Source organism: Centroberyx affinis, unplaced genomic scaffold, assembly GCF_046629955.1.
Source record: "Centroberyx affinis isolate AG114_WGS23_722 - 3 ecotype Tasmania unplaced genomic scaffold, CSIRO-AGI_Caff_v1 ptg006693l_1, whole genome shotgun sequence".
Classification (NCBI taxonomy): domain Eukaryota; kingdom Metazoa; phylum Chordata; class Actinopteri; order Beryciformes; family Berycidae; genus Centroberyx; species Centroberyx affinis.
Window position 1 is genome coordinate 240,614 of NW_027283397.1, and position 22,671 is coordinate 263,284.

At 40.8% G+C, this 22,671-nt stretch overlaps 1 protein-coding gene across 2 annotated transcripts in view; it reads left to right on the top strand.

Annotated features, from left to right (window-relative positions):
• The window catches only part of avl9 (AVL9 homolog (S. cerevisiase)), a 31,704-nt gene that overhangs the window by 1,382 nt on the left and 7,651 nt on the right, over positions 1–22,671 (top strand). The window contains exons 2-14 of one of the 2 annotated variants that reach the window (XM_071512986.1): positions 1,962–2,082; positions 6,609–6,694; positions 7,072–7,143; positions 10,414–10,503; positions 10,600–10,666; positions 12,075–12,115; positions 12,811–12,849; positions 12,949–13,018; positions 13,640–14,130; positions 15,517–15,651; positions 17,076–17,295; positions 18,908–19,025; positions 20,303–20,356. In XM_071512986.1, coding sequence (XP_071369087.1) covers positions 1,962–2,082; positions 6,609–6,694; positions 7,072–7,143; positions 10,414–10,503; positions 10,600–10,666; positions 12,075–12,115; positions 12,811–12,849; positions 12,949–13,018; positions 13,640–14,130; positions 15,517–15,651; positions 17,076–17,295; positions 18,908–19,025; positions 20,303–20,356 — 1,604 coding nt within the window. The remainder of the gene's footprint in view (positions 1–1,961; positions 2,083–6,608; positions 6,695–7,071; positions 7,144–10,413; positions 10,504–10,599; positions 10,667–12,074; positions 12,116–12,810; positions 12,850–12,948; positions 13,019–13,639; positions 14,131–15,516; positions 15,652–17,075; positions 17,296–18,907; positions 19,026–20,302; positions 20,357–22,671) is intronic. The other variant, XM_071512987.1, reaches the window with a different exon arrangement.

Genomic DNA, 22,671 nt, shown 5'->3' on the forward strand with positions numbered 1-22,671 from the left:
ATCTGATAGGGGTCAGTGAACTCCCGCTGGGTATCACAAGATTGGGTTCCTGGCTCTTTAATCAGTCTCTCTCTCTCTCTCTCTCTCTCTCTCTGCCCTCTCTCTTTCTCCTGCTACCCATCTGCTTCTCTGGCAGGAGGCATATTGAGGAGACATGGACGTATTAATTAAGAGCATCATTTTTCAGAGTCAAACTTAGGGAGGGCATGCTAGAGGAAGACGGTTTACTCTTTTGTTTTAAATTACGCTTTAATTGAATTATGCAAAACACAAATGGAGGTGGAAGCTACGGGCCGTCAAACCCACTGCTCCCCCTAAAACTATAGAAAACTGGACTACTGGCCCTCCTTCCCCAAAAGAAATGGGGAACAGAAAACCACAAACCACATCACCGCATCAGAATTGTTTGTTGTATGACATGTTTACAATGACTGGCTGTCATTTTGTATTTAGTGCTGTACTAGTGTCAGACCAGCATGTGTGACTACAGTTCAAGCAGCTAATGGCAGTTTTTGAGGATTTTGACTGACTCAGATTCTTTCCTTGATGACTTGAATTTACCCAAATTATCTGAGCAACAAATAACTTCATTAGCGTCTCCCTTTACTCTTGACCAACTATAGGATGCACTCACAGAGATGAACCATGGGAAATCTCCAGGCTGGGACGGTATCCCTCCTGAGCTATATCTGACTTTTTTTGAAAGAACTTGCCTCAACTTACTATATTAGATATGATCCAATAAGCTTTCATAGAGACGTAAACACTGAAATCCGTACACTATTACATAACAGTAAATCAGATAGAAAAGGAGACTACAGTACCAGAGCTTAGCTTAAAGTTTCCTGTGTCATTCATTCATTTTCCATACCTGCTTATTCCTACTCAGGGTCACAGGTGGCTGGAGCCTATCCCAGCATGCACTGGGGCGGACGGCAGGGAAACACACACACACACACACACACAGACAAACACACACTCCCGCTCACATTCACACCTATGGGTAATTTATAGTCTCCAAATCACCTGACACAGGCATGGGAGGAAACCCACGTGAAGGGAACATGCAAACTCTGCCAGTTCAAATAAGTTCAGATAACCTCGAGTCTCATCTTCAGTGCTGACACACATCAGGCTGCTGCCACTGGACTCACTCCTGGTTTACATGGACTAGTTTTTGCTCGACTTGTAGAGGGATTAAAAGGAAGGTTGAATTATAGTTAGCTTTAGTTGATCTGCACATACGCACGAAAGGTAAAACGCTTAAAAAGAGAGAAGAGGTTTATAAAAGCATCACACCCCAAAAGGAAAGAAAACAAGGACACAAGTGAATTTGGGAAACAGAAACCCAATGACTGAATGAATGAATGAATTAGAGCAAGTTAAAGGAAAGTGTAAAAAACGGTTTTATTTGTTGTTATTCCCAGGTAGAAGCAGTCAGAGGTGTGACTTTGTTTGAGTTCCAAGTCAGTCTCAAGTCTTGAGGCACAAGTCTCATGTCAAGTCCCAGGTTTAAATGTAGAACACCAAGTCACGTCCATGTCATTAATGTCAAGTCTCAAGTCTAAATGTAGAACAGCAAGTCAAGTCAGAACAAATCAAGAGTCCAGTATCAATTTAATATCTTAAAGAAAACTAAATATCTAGGACTTTTCAATACAATATGGTTTTAATAGGATAAAAACTTGAGTTTGATTTCTATAATAAGTTTCAACTTCAATAAATTCAATCATTCCATACAAATTCAGAAAACAATTTAAATTCAGTCGTCTGCTGGAACAAATCTCATCACTTTCAATCTAAGTCATTTACACAAACACAAGATCTCAAGTCAAGACTTTAGAAACCTTTTCAAATCGTCAAAGTCAAGTCCCAACTAACTCAAGTCTCAAGTCTTCTCTTCATAGTCGAAGCTAACCATATCGGTTCTCTCCTTGTTCTCGTCTTTCCTCCGTCTTCAGGTTGAATTCTCGTACCCGCCCCTCATCCCGGACGAGGGCCATGACAGTAACTCACTGCCGGAGGAATGGAAGTACCTGCCTTTCCTGGCCCTTCCGGACGGGGCGCACAACTACCAGGAAGGTACGTTACACCTAATTATAAAGTGTCTATTAACAAAATATCCGTCCTGGGGGGGGATCACTACCTGGAGTCAAAATATAGAGGATTGAGTCTGTGAAAGTGTCAGCATTTTGCCAACTGAGGATCTAAGTTACCGACTATTCTTTAAAAAGTAACGTCATTTTATTTTCATTTTGTGCTGTTGATGATTTTGTAAGAGCAGATGTCACTTTTCTGGTTTTTGAACAAAACACTTCACGTCTCCCGCTGGGCTTTTTCCACATTCCTCTCCTGCACTTATTTCTTTGTGTTTACCTATCATAGTCACAAAGGCACATACCAGCCAAATAATAGTATAGTCCACTATGAAATGTGATAGCCCCTCTGCTATTAGGATTTGTCTCAAATAAAGAAAATCCTCCATACTGCTCTTTTTCACGTGTTAAATGCGTAACACTTTAGAGTAGGGAACACATATTCACTATTAATACGTTTCTTATTAACATGCATATTAGTAGTGTATTGGTTCATCATTAGTCATTACAAACTACTTAATTAGCATCAAGTATTCCCCATTAACTATGGGTTTTCCCTCATTAGCCTCCTAATTAGTGCTTATAGCAGTCCATAAGGAAGCTGTTGCACATGAATCAGGCTCTTAGTCTGCTTTGCTCAGTTTGGGGCTTATTAGGTGCTAGTATCACATGTTATTGAAGGAAATGATGAAACTGTTGAGGGAAAATCCATAGTTAATAGTTAATATGTGTTCTCTAATCTAAAGTGTTACAGACAGCGGTTAAAAACTGAAACTGTATCCAGGTTGGAAAGAGAGAGTTGCTGTCATGTGACGAGCCTGTGGTCCGCCGCTGCTGTCAAACAGCAGGAAGGAACTATTATTTCTTTCTGTTTTAAAGGTCAAATGTCTAGACTAGTGATTAGATTTCATCAAAAAATTGATTTTCAACTGCAGTTATACCCATAAACACAACTAAACAATGTGCTATCCACTTTGACGGCTCACACAGTCACTGCTGTGGCTTTCTTGGCCAGTTATGTTGGTCAGTTCAGTGTGACTCTGTCGCACCAGTAAGGAGAGTGAAAAAATTAGTTTGCAGCTTTTTCCAAACTGCAAGAATATGCAATGTTTTCCCTTTAGAAAACAATGTATCAGACAGCTCCCTAAACAAGTCATTCTCTGGCCTACAAATCAGGGAAAATCACGATCCCCCTGCTGACAAAAGATATCCATATTGCAATCTCAGTCTCAGTTTTTTATCAGTACCAGCTCTGATTATCACTCCTAATCAGGCTGAAGCTTCGTTGTGTGTGCTGATAGCGTTTGTGTTTCCCTCAGTCCTCAGCTGATGGACCTGTGCTGTTTGTTGCAGTGTGTGTTCATGCTACAGCAGCCTGTTGGCTGATTTAAAAAAAAAAAAAAACCCAAACTGATGTGACTGAGTGAATGACTCCCTCTGCAGTGCAGCTGGTAAAGACAGAAGCATGCATGGGCAGGGTTCATGAGTCTGATGGTTGCTTGTTGGTTATGGAGGAATTGAAGCTTATTCTACTGTTAACATTAATACTAGGTAAGAGTACAGGTTTTGATTCGGGTTGATTTGGATCTCTTTTATCCCCAAGGGTTGATCTTACAAAAACAAAACATTAAAACACTTATACATCAAAAACAACAACAATAACAAAAACGGAGAGAAAGAGAAAAAGACAAATCAACATCACAACGGAAAATGTAGCAATAATGAAAAGACAATGTTAGTGACATGAATTCCAGATTTTTGGGCTCCTGTAGATGAATGTCCGTCTTCCCATTTAAGTGTTTTCTCCTAGAGATTCTTCTGTCTACTACGTCTTGCATTAATTGAGTACAGGTATCATTATGCATGACATAACAAAACAAATTTGATGCAGAAACACTAGCGCCGAGGGAAAACCCTAAAAGTGGAGTTGTGTCAGGTGAGGAGGAGGAGGAAGAGGAGGAGGAGGCAGGCTGAGCTGACAGTGACTGTGGCTGTTCGTCAGCCAGCAGCAGCTCCGGGGATGAAGAGCCGACTGACGTTCAGGCAGCTTTGGAGTAGGGCTGGGTATCGTTTCAAAAATTACGATACCAGTACCAACACCAGTACCCTTAAAGTGATACCGATACCAATAGAGTACTTCATTCGATACCTTTTTTTTTTTTATGTTTTGGTGGCATCTCGGCACGCTGAACTGCCAACTCCGTCACACACACCGCGCTCCACTTCACCACCACAGACTGTATGGGCTGTAGCTGCTGCGGTAGTGGGCCAATCACACGTCACGTTAAATCGAAGAACGCTTGCGGTGATTGGCTGCGAGCAAAACCATACAAATAGTCATTTTTTTTCTAGATCTGTGTACAAAAAAGTATCAAATGCAGGTATCGTTTGACTGGAGAAGTTTCGATACTACTTGGTACTGGGTTATTTCGGTTGACCCGCTGAAGCTGTGGCGTCCAGTCAGATGCTCCGGTGCTGCCAGGACCAGACCCCGGCCTGCCTGCCTGTCTGTCTGTCTGCCTGTCTGTCTGCCTGCCTGTCAGCCTGTCTGTCTGTCTGTCTGTCTGTCTGCCTGTCTGTCTGTCTTCCTGTCTGCCTGTCTGCCTGCCAGGCTCCATGGCCCTGACATCCGCAGTCTAACCTCGGTGGCTGTGCTGCTGTCGCATTCAGAGCAGATCTTAACCACATTAAAAGCCACTCTCCTAACAGCACTGCCCGCCAGCCTCCTAACATCCTAACACACGCACACACACACACACACACACACACACACACACACACACACACACACACACACACACATACCACCCTCCCATCCCTCCCTCAGATGGAGTGAATGTTGATAGCTGGGTGGTTTCTGCTGCTTGTTGCCACAGAAAACATTAAGGCCCTGCTCACATTTGTTCCTCCTATTAAAGGGCTTTAAGTAATGTATGACTTTTATTAACCTCTATTAGCGGCATGTGTTTGGCACAGCCTACGGTGGCCTGTAATTGACACAAACAGTAAAATCACATTTTCATAATAGGGATGTGGAGGCTTGCTAATTAGAGCAGAGATCCAACAGAAACGTCTTGCAAAGAGCTATTGTATCACCATGCTGAATACTGGAATAATAATACTGCTTTGTCATTTCGTGTTTTGGCTGGAGAACGATGCTATTTAGGCCAGAAATCTCACCTGGTGAAGTAATCTTTGAGCCATTGGCATTGATCAACAATCCTATCAATGCCCGGCAGATATATGATGGTCAATTTGTGCTATGGGAGTAAATATCTCAACTTATTGCCCCTTTAAAAACATTGAAATTAGTTGAGGTTCTTTATTCTCCTGTGCTTGGATTCTTGGGCTTCATTTATGGGCAAATCTCAAACCAACTCAAGGAACGACACGCCTCCCACTCCTCCTAGTGAGTGACAGGAGTAGTGATTGACAGGACGGAGCCCCGCCTTCTGCCTCAGACTTCTCCCTCATTGGTCGGATGGGTTTACACATATTTCACTTTGAAATGAGAATAGCAGAGGAACGGGGCGGCCGCTGTTTCATCCCGCTCGTCTTTGGCCACCAACTGCACTGATTTATATTTATCACTTCTAAATAAATGTTAATCCATAAAGGTTACCTGCTGCAGCTTTAACTGAGGATCAGTAATGCTTGAGGAATACAGATAATGTGATGTTCAGGGTGGGAAACAAACACCAGCCACCAGTGAAATGTTAGTAAACCTTGGCTGCAGCAGGTAAATTTGTCTAGTTTACCTGCCAATTTGGCAGGTAAGCAGCCATTGTATTATAAAAAGAGTCTTTATACCTCTCTCTTCAGCTCTTATTTCTTTTATTTCTTTTTCCAGTATCTCCCTCTTACATAATCATTCTATTATGTGGCTCCCTCTGACCTTGCACTCCTTTCTGACAGCTACATGTAAATTTGTTGGTCTAAGATGCAAGAAGAAACTTTCTGTTGCCCCCCGACTGTGATCACTTGTTTTGTGTTTCAACATAGCTTATAACACAATACAGGTGTTGTCACTGACATCTCTCTGAGTCTGTTGTCAGACGACTGCAAGACGATAAGAAAGTGATTTGATAAAATGCTAACTGGCTAACAGTAATTTCTGGACTGTTAGCATTTTGTGACCCTTGATCAAATCACTGTTTTATAGTCTTCCAGTCGTCTGACAACAGAAACAGAAAGACATGTCAGTGACAACACCTGAATTGTGTTAAATACTATGTTGAAACACAAAATAAGTGATCACAGACAGCTTATAGCTTCTTGTAAGGCTTCTTAACATTGCTGGCAGTGGTAAGAATCGATTTGTACCCTACTAAGATGAAGTGGAAGTACGTCAGCCATGTTTGTGAAAAGGGTTTATTGGCTGGTGAAAATTTCAGAATCCACCACGTTATTTCCCTGCCCCGCTAAAATCCCCATTGGTGTTCTCATGCTTCTGTCCTGATGATCACAAGGCTTGAAATGTGTGATGCATCGTTTGATCCTCTTGTTTTGCAGACACGGTTTATTTTCACCTCCCTCCGCTGAGTGGAGACATGAAGTGCGTCTACGGAGTGTCCTGTTATCGTCAAATAGAAGCTAAGGTCAGTCCTCCCATAAATCTTTTTTTTATTATTTTGTGTCTCTCATCAAGGTGCAACGCTTTTCCGTTTCCAGCTCTGTGAATTCTGACAGTAAATATCAGCCTTAAGTATGCAAAGGCCCAATGTAGAATGATGAAGACTGGAAAGATGTGTTCCTTTCCTGACAGTAGATACAGATTTCATTACAACCAGATTGAGGAAATAAAATGACAATGTCCCTCGTCCCCGTTTTATCTTTGATGACATCAGCAGACGTGTCATGAGATGGGAGGTCAGCTGCACAGCGCTCAGTCAGGGCCGATTAGTCACACAGTGTCCTCTCAATGTTTTGCTTGTGTTTTTTTATTTTTTTTATTTTTTTTTTCATCCCTCTCCAGGCCCTAAAGGTCCGACAGGCTGACGTCACCAGGGAGACCGTTCAGAAGAGTGTGTGCGTCCTCAGTCGAGTGGTGAGTCAGTCAGGCTTCAGGTGTGTGTGTGTGTGTGTGTGTGTGTGTGGGGGGGGGGGGGGGCTTCAATTCATATCTCAACAACATTACAACCTGGCCAATAGTAAGGAGTTCAAGAGTGAGTCATCAAGCTCTGATAGTATTCCTGTGAACATAAGCAGAATTTGAATGGGTGCTGTTGGTGCAATATTACTCCTAAGTTACTTACAATATTACTCCAAAGTTAAATAAGCATATTATGAACGATCATCGACTAATTCAGTCTTATAACCTTTATCCACACAGTTTTTTTACAAACTATGCAAAGATGAAATCTAGAGCGAAATCTAGAATAATGGATTTGAAGGGTTTGTTGCGATATGGCAGATTTGGAAAATAAATTGTTGATGTTATTACTGTGATACTAAAGCACTAGCATGACTTAATGATTGCTAAATAAATACACCAACTTTCGGCTAAACACTCAACACTTTCTTAATTCCCTGCATCTTCTCCTCTGAAGTCCATCAGTTCATCTAGTGGGGGAAATTAACTTGCTTTTCTCAAATGAAAAAAATAAAGACAATAGAGTCAGGTCATTGGGTTTCAGAAGCAAATTTCCCATTGATGTTTCCAATAGGGAATTTGATTTTTAGCCATAATGTTTTAATGGTGTAAGGTAGACTTACTATCAGCCAATCTGATTTCAACTTTAATGATAAGAAATCGTGTTTTTTTTTTTGCTGAGTTCCTTGTGAAATACTATACTATTTTTCCCATAAGTTCCCACCAATCTTCACACCAAAACGTTAGGTGGCTCCACCATTGGTTTTACTGTCATTGATTTTATCTAGCATTACTGTTGAAAATGAGGGAAAGGGAATGAGTTGTTAATTTCCTCTTAAAAACCGCTATGTACTCAGTCTTGTACCTTTGCCTTTTTTTTGTTTTTCATAAATATATTTTTAGCTTATGACTCATCTGGCGGCTGGTGGGTTTGGTTCAAAGCTTTAAACTGTTTATATTAGGATTTTCTGAAATTTACTTCCTGAACCAGGGACGGGCGCGTTTCAGCTCGCTACACTGGTGAAAAGGTTAAAGGTTAAAGGTCTACAGATTCCAAGAGATGACATCACTGGAGTCGTCCGTAGTACTCGCTTGTCCTGTGATGTCAGAGCAGGGGGATGCTGTATCTGGGAAAGAGGCCACATCCAATAGTACTTCACTGTAAAACCCCAGGGTCAGTGGAGAGCTCCCATAATTCAGCTGTGACACGAAGCGAACAGCTGACAGAGCTTGGATGGGACAGTGATGACAAATGGGAGAGTCTGGATCCCACAATTCACCAAAAGTCACTTTCACTGATTTTAACGTCTAAACAGGACTCCCATGGGCCTGAAAGTTTGTAGATTTGAGAAAAATAAAACAAGGACTTAAACGTTTTTGAAAATGAGTGGATGACTATTGTGATTTCACCAGGAGTTCTTCACTTGACAAAACCATGAGAAAAAACTAAAGATAAAAGCCTCTATGATGTCTAATTTTGACCAATATCATGTCTTACCCCAAATCATGACCATTTTGAGTCCTTGAATTTGCTGTACAAGTGTGGGAACCCTGTCTGAATGATGGTAGTGTAGGAGGAGTGGCTTGTAAAGTAGACTAACTTCAGATCAGATAAATCAGATAAAGCCAAAATTCACCGGCATTTGGGGGGCGGTGGCTGGTGTTCATTTCCCACCCCGACCCTGTGAACGAGGCTGAAGCTTCTTCTACTGTTTCCCTCATTGTAAGCCTGCTCTGAATAAAAATTGAGTCAGCAAAAATGCCACGATAGTAGATTTTCTGGGTGACAGTGTCAGCAATATATCGCCACTAGAGCAGAGTCTCCAAATGAAAATATATATAAGATGCAAACTGCTCTGTCTGCCATTCAGGGGAAAACAAAGCATGATGTGATGGTGGAATATAGAGTCGGTTGATGTTTTGACTGAGCAGGCTGCAGTCACTGTATAGTTGGTCTGAAATTGCCAAAATTCAAATTCAAATGGGCTTTATTGGCATGAAATACAAAGTAACATATACAAATTAAAATGATAATGACAGTACTAACAATAAAAGTGAAATAAGAAACTAGATCTATTACCAAAAAATAATCTTTTAAACAATTTATGTGATGATTGTTTCGTCTTTCATTGTCTCTGGTCTTGAACTATGGCAGGTAAAGATATATCTAGCAGCTAATGTGGCATACTCACTAGGGCTGAACAATTAATCAAAATTTTATCGAAATCGCAATATGGCCTACTGCAATTTTCTAATCGCAGGAGGCGCAATATTTGTCAAAGGCAAAATGTGTCTCAAAATAGCATTTTAAATTAAATATTGTGGTGCTGCAGAGATGTCCTGGCCTACACATCATATTCTACAGACTTAAGAAAACATCTTTGTTTGGTACAGATCCTCGCAAAAATCACACCATAATCATTTTAATACGTTTTTCAATGAAAATGAGAATAATGATGTAAAAATTATCATTCTCTCTAATATCGCAAATCATATCGCAATTGCAATATCAGTCAAAATAATCGCAATTAGATATTTTTTCAAAATCGTTCAGCCCTATTTCATTGTCTTGGGTCTTGAACTATGGCAGGTAAAGACATATCTAGCAGCTAATGTGGCATAATGTGGTAGTTTGGGAAAGAATGATGGTGCCGCTCCTCCCTGACACACTGCTGTTTCTCCGTCACGTAAACAAACACACTATGCACTTAGATTTCAGGTTTTTAGGCGTGTAGCTGATGTTTTTAGCCAGAGGGCCTAAGACTAAGGGAGTAACTAGCGGTTTGTTGTCTTGCTCAAAGACACATGTGACCGTCGATGGACACGCGTTCGCGGTTGCCGGGATCAAACACGTGACCTCTCAGTTACGGGACGGCTTCCTCCAGCCGCTTGGCCGCTCTGCCTCCCCACTTTTTCCCCCACAGCAAAGTGAAGTGAGCCTCGTAAGGCCCGGGGCCAGCTCAGTGTATTATTAGCACAAGAAATCATAGGATGTCAGGCCTCTTCTCCTGGCAAAGAGATGGGAAAAAAAACAGAAAAAAGAGTCACATGTTGTTTTGGGAGAAGCTGAGCAGCAGGAGTCATGAATAAGCATTGCTTGGCCCTGGATGTTTTTGTGTTTGTGTGACATACTAGAAATGACACAAACATGAACACACACACACACACACACACACACACACACACTCCCTGTTTGCCACTGACTGTGTTTGTTTTCATTTTCAGCCTCTATACGGTCTGCTTCAAGCAAAATTACAGCTCATCACACATGCCTACTTCGAGGAGAAAGACTTCTCACAGATCTCTATTTTAAAGGTGAGAATGGAGTCTGACAGAAACTGTCCACTAATGTTCTACTTGTCAGTTATTATCACCTCATCTTACTTCCTGTTTCCTGCTCTGTTTCCATAGGAACTGTATGAACACATGAACGGTTCTCTGAGGGGTTCGAGTCTGGAGGGCTCACAGGTTTACTTAGGTAACACAGCCTTCATTTCACTTGTTTGCAAAGCTGTTAAGCATTTCAAAAAGACTGTTGTATGTCACAGCTGACGACTAAAGCTTCCTCAGCTAGACACTCCACTACTCAAACCATGTTCTCAAACTTTTTGTTTCATAACCCTCCAAAAATGAAGAGATGCCTACTTGTGACTCCCTGTTGTAGGAGTAAACACAAAGTAGGGCTGGGTGATAATTCACTAGCTTTCAGTGGAATCATATGGTGATGATATGAAGATATTTTGATATCGTGACACACATTTCTGCTGTCTGAATTGATGATGACAAGCAAATTTTACTTAAAAACTCTTGATAAAATGAGGTATGGTAGGAATATTATTTGAACATTTCTGTTTTGTTTGACATCACACCTAACATTACCATTCGGTTCAATGAGATGAACATTAATTTGATTATTTAATGTGATTTTGCATACATGAACCATATCGTGACATATATTGAAATCGAGAAAAATCCTTAATTATCATGATATTGATTTCAACCATATCGCCCGGCCCCAACACAAAGAATGGTGAACTTTGACACAAATTGCTGATTATTGTTTTCCCTGTTCAGGCTATTTTACTTGATTCATTATTTTTTTTTAAAAGTCCAGAAGCTGCAAATACATACGAGTAATTTCTCAAAAAAACAAACATTGATCACAAAGATTAAAAACAGGTTAAATAAATATGTGTTTTTAGAAAATACATTTTACATTTTCAGATTTGAGAGCCGCTGCTCTAAAACGTCTGGGATGCTTCTTCAGCATGTCAGCTCCGACTGAAAGGAGGCTTGTTGCTGCAGTTGGTGTTTGTGTTGTAAAATCTGTTTGACAGGTGTAGCTTGTATTCACACTGTTCTCAGTAATGGAGAAGAACAGGTGTGTGGTGGAGATAACTGTCAGACACCAGATGTTGTTTCAGGTTAGATTTTCTGCACCTCATCATTGATATCGTAATTATATTCTGGGCTGGAAATAAACACCAACCACTGGCCAAATGCTGGTGACTTTCTGCTGGTAAAATTTGTCGACCCTACCAGCCACTTTTTCAGGTATCCAACCATCATTTAGAGGTCCAATTCTACTCAAGAAAAAAAAAAAAAAAAAAAAGTAGTAAAAGTGGCTGGCTATTTTTTTAAATTCCCAGCTAATTTGGACAGCGTACAAACAACAGTAGTTTCCTGTCCTAATTTTATTGCACATTTCCAGAGCTACAGGTGTTTAAAAAAACAAACCACATTTGCATTTATTGTGTCTTGCATGTCTTTGTGAGACTTGTGATCATGCGGTTGTGGCTGCATGCTCCTTGTATGCAAAATGTTAAGACATTTTTCTGTTGGGCAAATTCTACATTGTTGACATTCTGTTCATTCTCTCCCCTCAGGGTTATCACCAAGAGATTTAATACTGCACTTTCGACACAAGGTAGAGCATTTTACTGTTTGCAAAATAATGTTAAGCTTTAAAACGAGGACACTGGTACTATTGTATATATGTAGTAGTACAGGAGTATTATGTCATCTTTAGAGCTGCAACGATTAATCGATTAGTTGTCAACTATTAAATTAATCGCCAACTATTTTGATAATCGATTAATCGGTTTGAGTAATTTTTTTAAGAAAAATAAGTCAAAATTCTCTGATTCCAGTTTCTTAAATGTGAATATTTTCTGGTTTCTTTACTCCTCTATGACAGTAAACTGAATATCTTTGGGTTGTGGACAAAACAAGACAGTTGAGGATGTCATCTTGGGCTTTGGGAAACACTGATCCACATTTTTCACCATTTTCTGACATTTTATAGACCAAACAACTAATCGGTAGTTGCAGCCCTAGTCATCTTACTACCTGGATGACTGAAATTAATCTACACACACATACTGGAGTAGTAGATTAATTGTAGTAGTAGTTTAGTTTCTGTAATAGTGGACGTCATAGTTGCAGTAATAATTGTAATAGCAGTTGTAGAAGTTGCATAAGCAGTAGTTTTGTATTTTCAGTAGTAGTTAAGTAGTTGCAGTGGTTGTAGAACATGTTAAGTACTAGTAGTAGTGTCATCTGACATCTGTTGGATTGATGCTGTAATTGACATTCATTCTGATTTCTCTTTATGTTTTGTAGGTTCTCATCCTCTTCAAACTCATCCTGCTGGAGAAGAAGGTATGAATTAAAACTCAAATACGTCTTGTTGTCTGCTCTCTAATCGTTGAGTACTATGGAAAATAACTTTACACTGTGTTTCTTTTCTTACCTTCCCAGGTCCTGTTTTACGTGTCTCCTGTCAACAGACTAGTCGGCGCTCTGATGACAGTTTTATCACTCTTTCCAGGTCGGCAGTAGTAAGATGGATATTACCAAAGATTGCTTTTAACATCTTCAAGTATTCTTGTACACTAAATAAGGCTTCCTTGTAAGAATTCTTGTAAGAACAGTATTAAGGTTTAGTGTATTTGCATGTACAAATGAACTGGGGGAAAGAGAGGAAATACAAAGAGAACAAATCAATATTGGGGTTCCTACACAAACCTGGAAAGTCTTGAAATGTATGGAAAAACAATTTGGCAATTTCCACATCTTGATAAGTTTGAAAAAATATTGTTGCCCTGTCCATATTTTCTGTGGTTTTAGACCCCCGTCATCTCACATATTCTGACATTTGTTGCTGTGAAGAATAATCTTCATCTATAAAATGATAATGAGTTAGTAGGGGCCAATGTCAATGTCAGTGTAAATCGTACTGCACACTAACCAAAATATTCAACTCAAATCAAAAGAAATGAGGGTCTAGAAAAAGTATGGAATTTTGAAATTGAACCGGGCAATATGATATGGAACAGAAGCCAAATTGCAACATGAAGGAGATTGGTACGCAAATGGCAGAAGAACTAATTCGGGGAAATTAACTGAATAAAGATCGCCCTGAAATGAAAGTTGTATGTTATTTGCGCAGGCATGATCGAGCACGGCCTGGTGGACTCGTCCCACTACAGGCCTAAGAGCAGCGTGTCGGAGGACCTGAGCCTGGTGGAGAGCGCCTCCGGGGCCGAGGAGTTCGTCTCCGTGTCCGTCACCGACATCGCCAACGCCTCCCTGGAGCTGGTGGGGGAGGAGACGACCCGGGACGACACCGAGGCTCCGTCCTCCGGGACCAGCACGGAGGGGGACAACCACCACCTCAAACCCCCGTCCCGCACCTCGCCCGAGTCCTCCGAGAGCGACTGGGAGACGCTGGATCCCAGCGTGTTGGAAGAGAGCGGGAACAAGGAGTCGGCCGAGGGGAGGGAGGCGGGGTCGGAGCACCCGGACACCTTCGACCCCGAGCCGGGGATCCCCATCACGGTGCAGCCGCAGTCGGCCGGGGGCCAGGGGGCCGTCACCCAGGGCCTGGTGTCCGGTCTGGAGGAGGATCACTACGGCCTGCCCCTCCCCATCTTCACTAAGGTAACGCTCATCAGGCTGTACGATCCAGTTGTAGTCGTTGTAAGCCTAAGGGTGCGTTCACAAGCATGTTTGGAGCGGTTTATTTTAACTCGGGAACGTTTACTCCTTCGATTCATTTGGGCAGGTGAGAACAATGAGCGCTGTGGTGCGGTGTGAGAATGTAATCCAAACCAACTACAAGAAACGACCCTGAAACGCAAGGTTTTATGGGTATAAGAAGTCCATGAGTCTGGATAAACCGTCTCTGGACCGATGCTCGTATTCAGCTATTTCCTCATGAATTCTTAACTGGCATGAACACCAGAGAAGGTCAATTATGTCAACAGAGTGCAGACAAGTCCATCATGCTTAGCTAAAGTTACATGGCCTGGGATCAGATTTGTTTCGACTCCCCCTGCTGCCAACATCTCTAACACGGGGGCATGACCGGTTAGTAGCCGGGATATCTGCACACCTTTTTAAAAACTTTGCTGCAGGTGCAAATGAGTTGGATAAAGCAAGTCGGGTAAAAAAGGACTGTATACACAAAAATGGCATTATAGTACGTTTAATAGTGGCTTGCTGAGCTTTTGGCTTCAGATAAGATCACAGGTTAGAAAACTCCATGTGACGTTTGTTTACAAGCCCCGGTTCGCTTGTGATTGGACAGTGTGAACGTAAACAAATACAGCAATACTGACATCCAAGCCAAGTTTCCACTTGGCAATTCACCTGAGTTTAATAGCACAAGGAATAGTTGCATCAGATACTGTGTATTTGTAAATACACACTATCTGATGTGATATCTCTCACCATCTTCACTAAGGTAAATGCTCACCAGGCTGTGAAATACAAGAACTACGACCTCGCCATTAGAGGTGAACACTGCATGAAGAGTTACATTTTCAAAATGCTATAAATGTGATATACTGTTATATTTCTAAATGTTATATTTCAAAATGCTATACATCTATTTCAGTAATGACTTGAAGTTCATTATCAATAAGGAACCTACTGTCCTTTAAAAAAATACCATAATTTGATTTAATTTTGTGCCTTTTGTTCATGTAATTTACAGTTAATTTGGAGCAAAACTGCTTCCCAACATTGATTCAGGGCATTATCATATTTCCTTGTAGACTGGTGGAGTTAATAATTTATAGAACCAATAAAAACGTTCTCACAACCGCCCACTTTTCAAATATTCACCCGTGGGTGCATGTCAGGCGTGTTTTGAGTTGCACCAGGATATTAGTACGACTTTAATCACAAACACTAAACAAACAGCTCCTCCTCAGTCGTCCGTGTCTTTTGGACGTGTCCCTCCTCTGACACCGTAACCCAGATACAGGAGATAAGCACCTGGCTGAACGTCATATAGAGAGTGACCTTTGCCCTTGTTGCCAGGGTTACCTGTGTCTGCCCTACATGGCGCTGCAGCAGCATCACCTCCTCTCCGACGTGACGGTGCGCGGCTTCGTTGCCGGGGCGACCAACATCCTCTTCCGCCAGCAGAGGCACCTGAGTGACGCCATCGTCGAGGTAAGCCCCGCCCTCTTCCCATCGGCCACTTCGCCTTTGTAGTACAGAATAAATAAGGATTGAAAAAGTGCTGCCTAGCTAATTTTGTAAATACTCACCTATATTTATGTATTTTTATTATAATTGAGAGATTAGGATTTTTACATCATTGCTAATTTTAATCTGTTTATTACTTAATTGTGACATCCTCAATGGTTTATTTTATTAGACAACTTTAAATGCAATAATAGAAAAGAAAAGAAAACAGACAAGAGATTCCAGGGAACACTGAGTACAAATTCTATGACAGTAGGATTGGATTAAGATGGACTGCATTTTATTTATTAGACAATTAAAAAAAAACACAATAATAATTTGTACCAAGTGCTCCCTGGAGTATCTAGTCTCTTTTCTTTTCTTATCTTCAATTAAATATTCCTATAGCTCTAAAAAAACAAAACAAACTTGATGACAATGACCACAGTCCACAGTCACTGGAAGTTTTAATCTCAATGAAATGAAGGTTGGTGAAGTTAGGTAGTTCTTTTTTTTAAGGACCAATTTTGGCATTTTCACCTTTTTTTTTGTAGACAGTTTTAAAGTTGAGAGAAACAGGAAAGACTGGGAGAGAGAGGGTATGACATGCGACAAAGGTTCTGGGTCAGATTCAAACCCAGGATGTTGCGTTCATATATTATGTTTATATTCATTTATATATTACACACCTTAGACCACTGAACCACCGGGATGCCCAAAGTTATGCACAGTCTCTTCCTACAGTGTGTGTGTGTGTGTGTGAGGGAAAATTTTTCACAGTTTTCAGTTTTAAAAACTGATTTTAACAGTTGAGCAACAGTTAGCGCTATTAAAACTACAATATGCAGATCTTTGCCTTGAGGCAGTGAAATGCACTGCTAGTCCGGCCCTCCTCCCTCTCAGTTGGTCGAGTTCCCACCCACCACCTGTCACTCATCTTGATGAGCTGTTTACCTTGAAGCAGCATCTGTAAAGCCTCCGAAGGTGTTGAAGAAGCAGATCTGAACGCAAGCAATCTGCAATAAACATCCTGCTGCATGTTTATCTTCGCTGTTCTTTTGTTTGTCGCTGCTTTCCGCCATTGTTGTTGTTGCTATTGCTATTTTTATTGATATTCACCTTGATAGCCACAACTCAGCTCAAAGCTTTCTATACAGCATGCCCACAACAAGTGGGATACACCCCAACATGTCCACAACATAAATCCCAAAAAACTAATTTCAGGCAAACAGGGATTTAGGCAACACACACACAGATAGACACAGACAGATAACGTCTAATATATCCTATTTAATCAATGTTATTTTAATGTGATAAAAGCTACATATTGCCCCTTTTTACCTGACTCTCTCTCTCTCTCTCTGTGTGTGTGTGTGTGTGTATGTGTGTGTGTGTGTGTGTGTGTGCAGGTGGAGGAGGCCCGTATCCAGATCCAGGACCCTGAGCTGCGGAAGCTGCTGAGCCTGACGACGGCGGACCTGCGCTTCGCCGACTACCTGCTCAAACACGTGACGGAGAACCGCGAGGACGTCTTCCTGGACGGGACGGGCTGGGAGGGCGGAGACGAGTGGATCAGGGCCCAGTTCGGCCTCTACCTCCACACCTTACTGTCCTCCGCCCTGCAGCAAGGTAGAGACACTGCCAGCCAGTCAGCCAGTCACTCACTCATTAGTTAGTGTTAGTGTGCATTTTGCTGTTTGAGTTTTGTTCTGTTTGAAATAGGGAGTGACTCTGTAGGAACCCTGCAATATGTCACTCACTCACTCACTCACTCTCTCATTCACTCACTCACTCACTCACTCACTCACTCACTCACTCAACTCAACTCACTCAATCACTTACTCTCACACTCACTCACTCACTCACTCACTCACTCACTCACTCACTCACTCACTCACTCACTCAACTCAACTCAACTCACTCTCACACTCACTCACTCATTCACTCATTCACTCACTCACTCACTCAACTCAACTCAACTCAACTCACTCACTCTCACACTCACTCACTTACTCATTCACTCACTCACTCACTCACTCACTCAACTCAGCTCAGCTCAACTCAACTCAACTCAACTCACACACTCACTCACTCACACACTCACTCACACACACACTCACTCACTCACTCACTCACACTCTCACTCACTCACACTCTCATTCACTCACTTACTCACTCACTCACTCATTCACTCATTCACTCACTCACTCACTCAACTCAACTCAACTCACTCACTCTCACACTCACTCACTCACTCATTCACTCATTCACTCACTCACTCTCTCACACACACACGCACGCACGCACGCACTCACACACACTCACTCACTCACTCACTCACTCTCTCACACACTCACTCACTCATTCACTCACTCACTCTCTCTCACACACACACACACACGCAGGCACGCACTCACACACACTCACTCACTCACTCACTCACTCTCTCACACACTCACTCACTCATTCACTGTCATGAATTCACTCAGTTTCATTCACACTCTAAATGTATTTACTCACTCATTTGCTCATTTGTTAATTCTCTCCAGAGTATCTGAGGGTTCTTATCAAGTGTGAAAAACTCTTACATTTTCTAAATTTGAGGATACTTGAAAAGTATTAAAATGTCTTAAATAAAGTTTCACAAAGGTTTTATTTGTTCACCATGTAATGACAGATTTCTTTGTGCTGTATGTCCACTCTTGTATTAATACAGAACAGGGTTAGTAGTAGTCCCAATCTGCATCCTATTTACTTGACTAAGTTCAGTTCGACATGTCCCTTAACAGTTCATTTTCTTATTCTACCCATTAATAGTTTCAGATCAGTTCAATCAGAAGCAGCTTTGCCAGCTTAATTTCTTCTATTTTGGTTTTTAAATTGGTCTTAAATTCAATTCCAGGTAGCATTAGGCGTAAAAAGTCTTAACATTTCGCTTTCTAAAACCTGCAGATACTCAGTCGCTCCCTCACTCATTCATTCATTTTTTGGGATGAGCTGCTACCATCGTAATCCCAGTTGTATTTTCCGCTGTAGGGAGCCGGTCCTATTCAGCGGCTGTGCTAATTACGATCAGAGCAGTAATCTCCGCGTCACGTATAAACACGCCTATCATCTCCACGTATAATTGGCTTTGTACAGAAAACGACAGTAAATCCAGTTACGCTGCTAATCACCTTCACCGACTCCCCCCCCCCCCCCCCGCTCTCTTTCTGCTGTTTCCTGTTTTGTCTCCACGCAGATAACGAGAGGCTGCTGGCCGATTACGGGGCGCCTTTCATCGCGGCGTGGAAGATCACACACAACTACCGGGTGTGGTACAGCAACAAGCACCCCGCCATGGCCGACGTCGCCCCGGGGTAGGTGGCTATAGGAGGGAAACTCACTGCTTTAGGGCTACAGGCCACAGCGGCCGGTAAACCCCCCAAACTCACTCTGAGATTTTGAATTTACACACCTTTTTTTTTTTTAACTTGACAAAAAGAGCACAGACATTTCACTTGCCTATTAAACCCCCAAATTCACCAGACACTTTCATTATTTTCCTAAGCAGCTGGATTTTTAGACTACAATAGGAACTTGGAAATGAAGTGATGGTTGGTTACCTGCCTACCTACCGAAATAACCAGCTACAGACTATTTAAACTATTTACCAGTATTTGGATGGTGGTTATTTCCCATCCTGGTAGATTGTCAGGTTTGGAGACAGTCAGGCAGTAGCAGTAGCGTGACCTACAGGTTAGAGAGAGCGTCCTGTAACCAAAAGGACACAAGTTTAATACCCACAGTAGCCAACGTTCAACCAACTAGAATGTCTAAAATGTAAAGTGTAGGCGTGATGTCGGCCTGAATCATGCACACAGTCTAGAAATGTGTCACTCTTCCTTCTTTCTTTCTTTTTTTTCATACTTTCTTTTTATTATTTTAACAGGGTTATAAACAGAAGTCGGTAGTGTGAGAAAACAAAAACAAAAAAACCAAACAAAAAAAAAAAACTGAAAAAACCCCCCAGAAATTAGGTTGCCAGGAATTACATTTTCTTTTTCCCTTTTTTTTTTAAACAGATGGGAAATTAAGTTGTCACCTTCTGAATTTCCCTGCAATATACTATCCATTTGTCCCTAATAAGCCTCACCTTTGTCTTTTTGTAGTCTTTTAGAATGAAAGTCAAACACTGCATACTGGTCACTCTTATTTCTTGTATCAGTAAAAAAAAAGTATACATGGGGTTCAGGTACAGGACTTGAAAAGAAGTAGAGAAAACAGATTTGACCTTATCCAGCTCTTGAAAAGTACAGTAAATGCACAAAAAAGTCTCAAAAAAGCATGGAAAAATATTGTTGTGCAGTTCTGATTCACACATGACCACACACTTCACATAGTTGCAGAAACCGCTGTCATTTCCCATATTGTGATATTTGTTATGGTTAAGAATCTCCCTAGTTGACGGGAATATTGCCCAACCACCGACCAAACTTTTCACATCCAGTCAAAGAATTTAGTATGTTAAATTAGTAAGTTTGGTTTCGTAAGTTTGGGTTTCTCCAAAGGAAAATATGTAGGAACCCTGTGTGTGTGTGTGTAATTTATTATTCATGAACGATCTCCTCTTTCTTCTCTACTCGGTCTGTTCCAGGCATCCGTTCCAAGGCCAGTACAGTGTTGCTGATGTGAAATTAAGGCTTTCACAGTGAGTATTCAGTCTTTTACTACACTGCTGAATCTGAGTCCTTCCTTATATCTCCTGTTAATGTTTTGATACAGAGTTTTTGCTCATAGTATCAGGCTCTAGCTCTATCATGCAGATTGCTGCCCTCTTGTGGTGACAGCAGGAGGTTACATGACAGTATTATTGACACACAGCCACAAGTGGAGATATTTGGCAGGTACATCAATAAATATGAAATTGGATATACAGTACTGTGCAAAAGTCTTAGAGATGTTTTAGATAAATGTCTTAGATATGTATTTATTTTTTTCTGCAATAGTGTGTCAGTAGACTGCTCTTTATAGTGTTTTTTTTTTATATATTTAGAAACTTTTCATTATCTTTGAAAGCATCTTCGCTTTATGGATTTTTTTAAGACTTTTGCACAGTACTGTACTCTTCAATTTTCCTCTTTATAACAGATTTAATTAAACATAATGTTCTCTTTTGTGTTCTCACTTCTAAAAAGACTAAAACGATATTGTACACTAATGTTCTTGACACAGTCTACAGATATTGTGGCAAAAAAAAGAAGAAAAAATGGAATTGAGTCAATTAAATTATGTCATTAAATTTTCCGAAAGCCAACGCCATGTACTGCTGTCATCCTGCATTAGCTCTGTTTAGACCGCTGATGATTAAGTTTCCAAATACTGTAGCACCCTGCACACTCCCACACACGCACACACACACACACACACACACACACACACACACACACCTGTGAATACTGTATGAATACTGTATGTGGCATGCTGACTGTAATATCACAGAGTGCCAGTCTAACTTAGTGCCATGTATGAGGATGGATATAGAAACCCACCTCAGAACGGGGGGTGGGTGGTGGTTTTTGGGGTGGGGGTGGGGGGGGGTGGGGGGTGGTGGTCTCATATTAGCCGAACCCATTAATTATGAGAGAGTTTCATTCTCAAAAACAGAGCTGGCGTCTTCTTCAGCCCCGGCTCCGGTTTCATTCCAGGAAGTGTGGATGAAAGGCGACCCGTCCGCGGCCCGAGCTCCGCTTCTAGTGTTACGAGTCAGATAAACCCCCCCCCCACCCCCCCCACCCACCCAACACCAGCCACCCACCCCCCACCCCAACACCCCCCCCCCGTGTGTCTTCGTCCCTAACTTAGCTTTATGATGAGAACGCGGGCAGATCTGCTTGGCTGTGATACACGCAGCTCTCGCTTTACCTCGGGGTATTTGGTGACCCGGCTGCCGTGAAATTTGTCATAACACCTTGGTAAACAAACAAACAAACAAACAAACAAACAAACAAACAGACGGGGCCTTGGTGAAAATCCTACACAGGCTGAAAAGTGAAAAGATTAAAAACACTTTGATGAAATACAATGATGACAACAACAGAAGAGAAGAAAAATGACAAATTTGGGCAGGTAAAATGGGAACAAAACAAGGGGCTTTGAAAACATCTCACTATAAATATAAATAAATGAACTACAAAAACAAGCTCAATACCTCAAATTACACAAAGTGCATTGTAGTTTTCATACAGATGCAACTCATTTTATGGAAGTAGAGGGTTTTATTATCGTATTATTATTATCGTAGAATCTCGCTATATTTGCAATACTGAAACAATACATATACTGTATAACGCCTGCTGTAGTTGAAAATTGTCAAGATGTTGATGTAAGGGGGTTGTTGCAACTGATACTATAAAAATTGCCGAATAATGTAATAAGTTGTCAAAATGTAATAAAAATGCCCCTCTAAATGGGTTGAAAATGAGAATAAAACCTGTAATAAATGACCCAATAATGTAATGACTTCTTCAGACTGATATTGCAATTTATTAAAAAAAAAAAAAGTTAAACCCCTCATAATACAGTAATTGCTGGTTAATATAACAATGTATCATATTATCAGGAACAAAAACTATTAAAATATCTGTCTGAAGATGTTATTGCATTATCATTTCTAACAGTATATATAACTTGTTTTACTACTATTCTTGACCCATTTAGACATTTTATTACATTTTTTTTTTTTCCCCAATGTGAGGGATGCAGGTACCTTGACAATGACATTAATTATAAAAAATATAATAAATAAATAATAATAATAATAAAAAAAACAATAAAAATAAATTAAAATAACAATTATAACAATAATAGCAGTAATAATAATAATATACATATATGCACACACATACAAACATATATATGCACATATATATACACATACATACACACATGCATATATAAAAAAAACATACATATATAATAATAGTAGTGATAATATAAAATGAAATACATTCATATATACACACA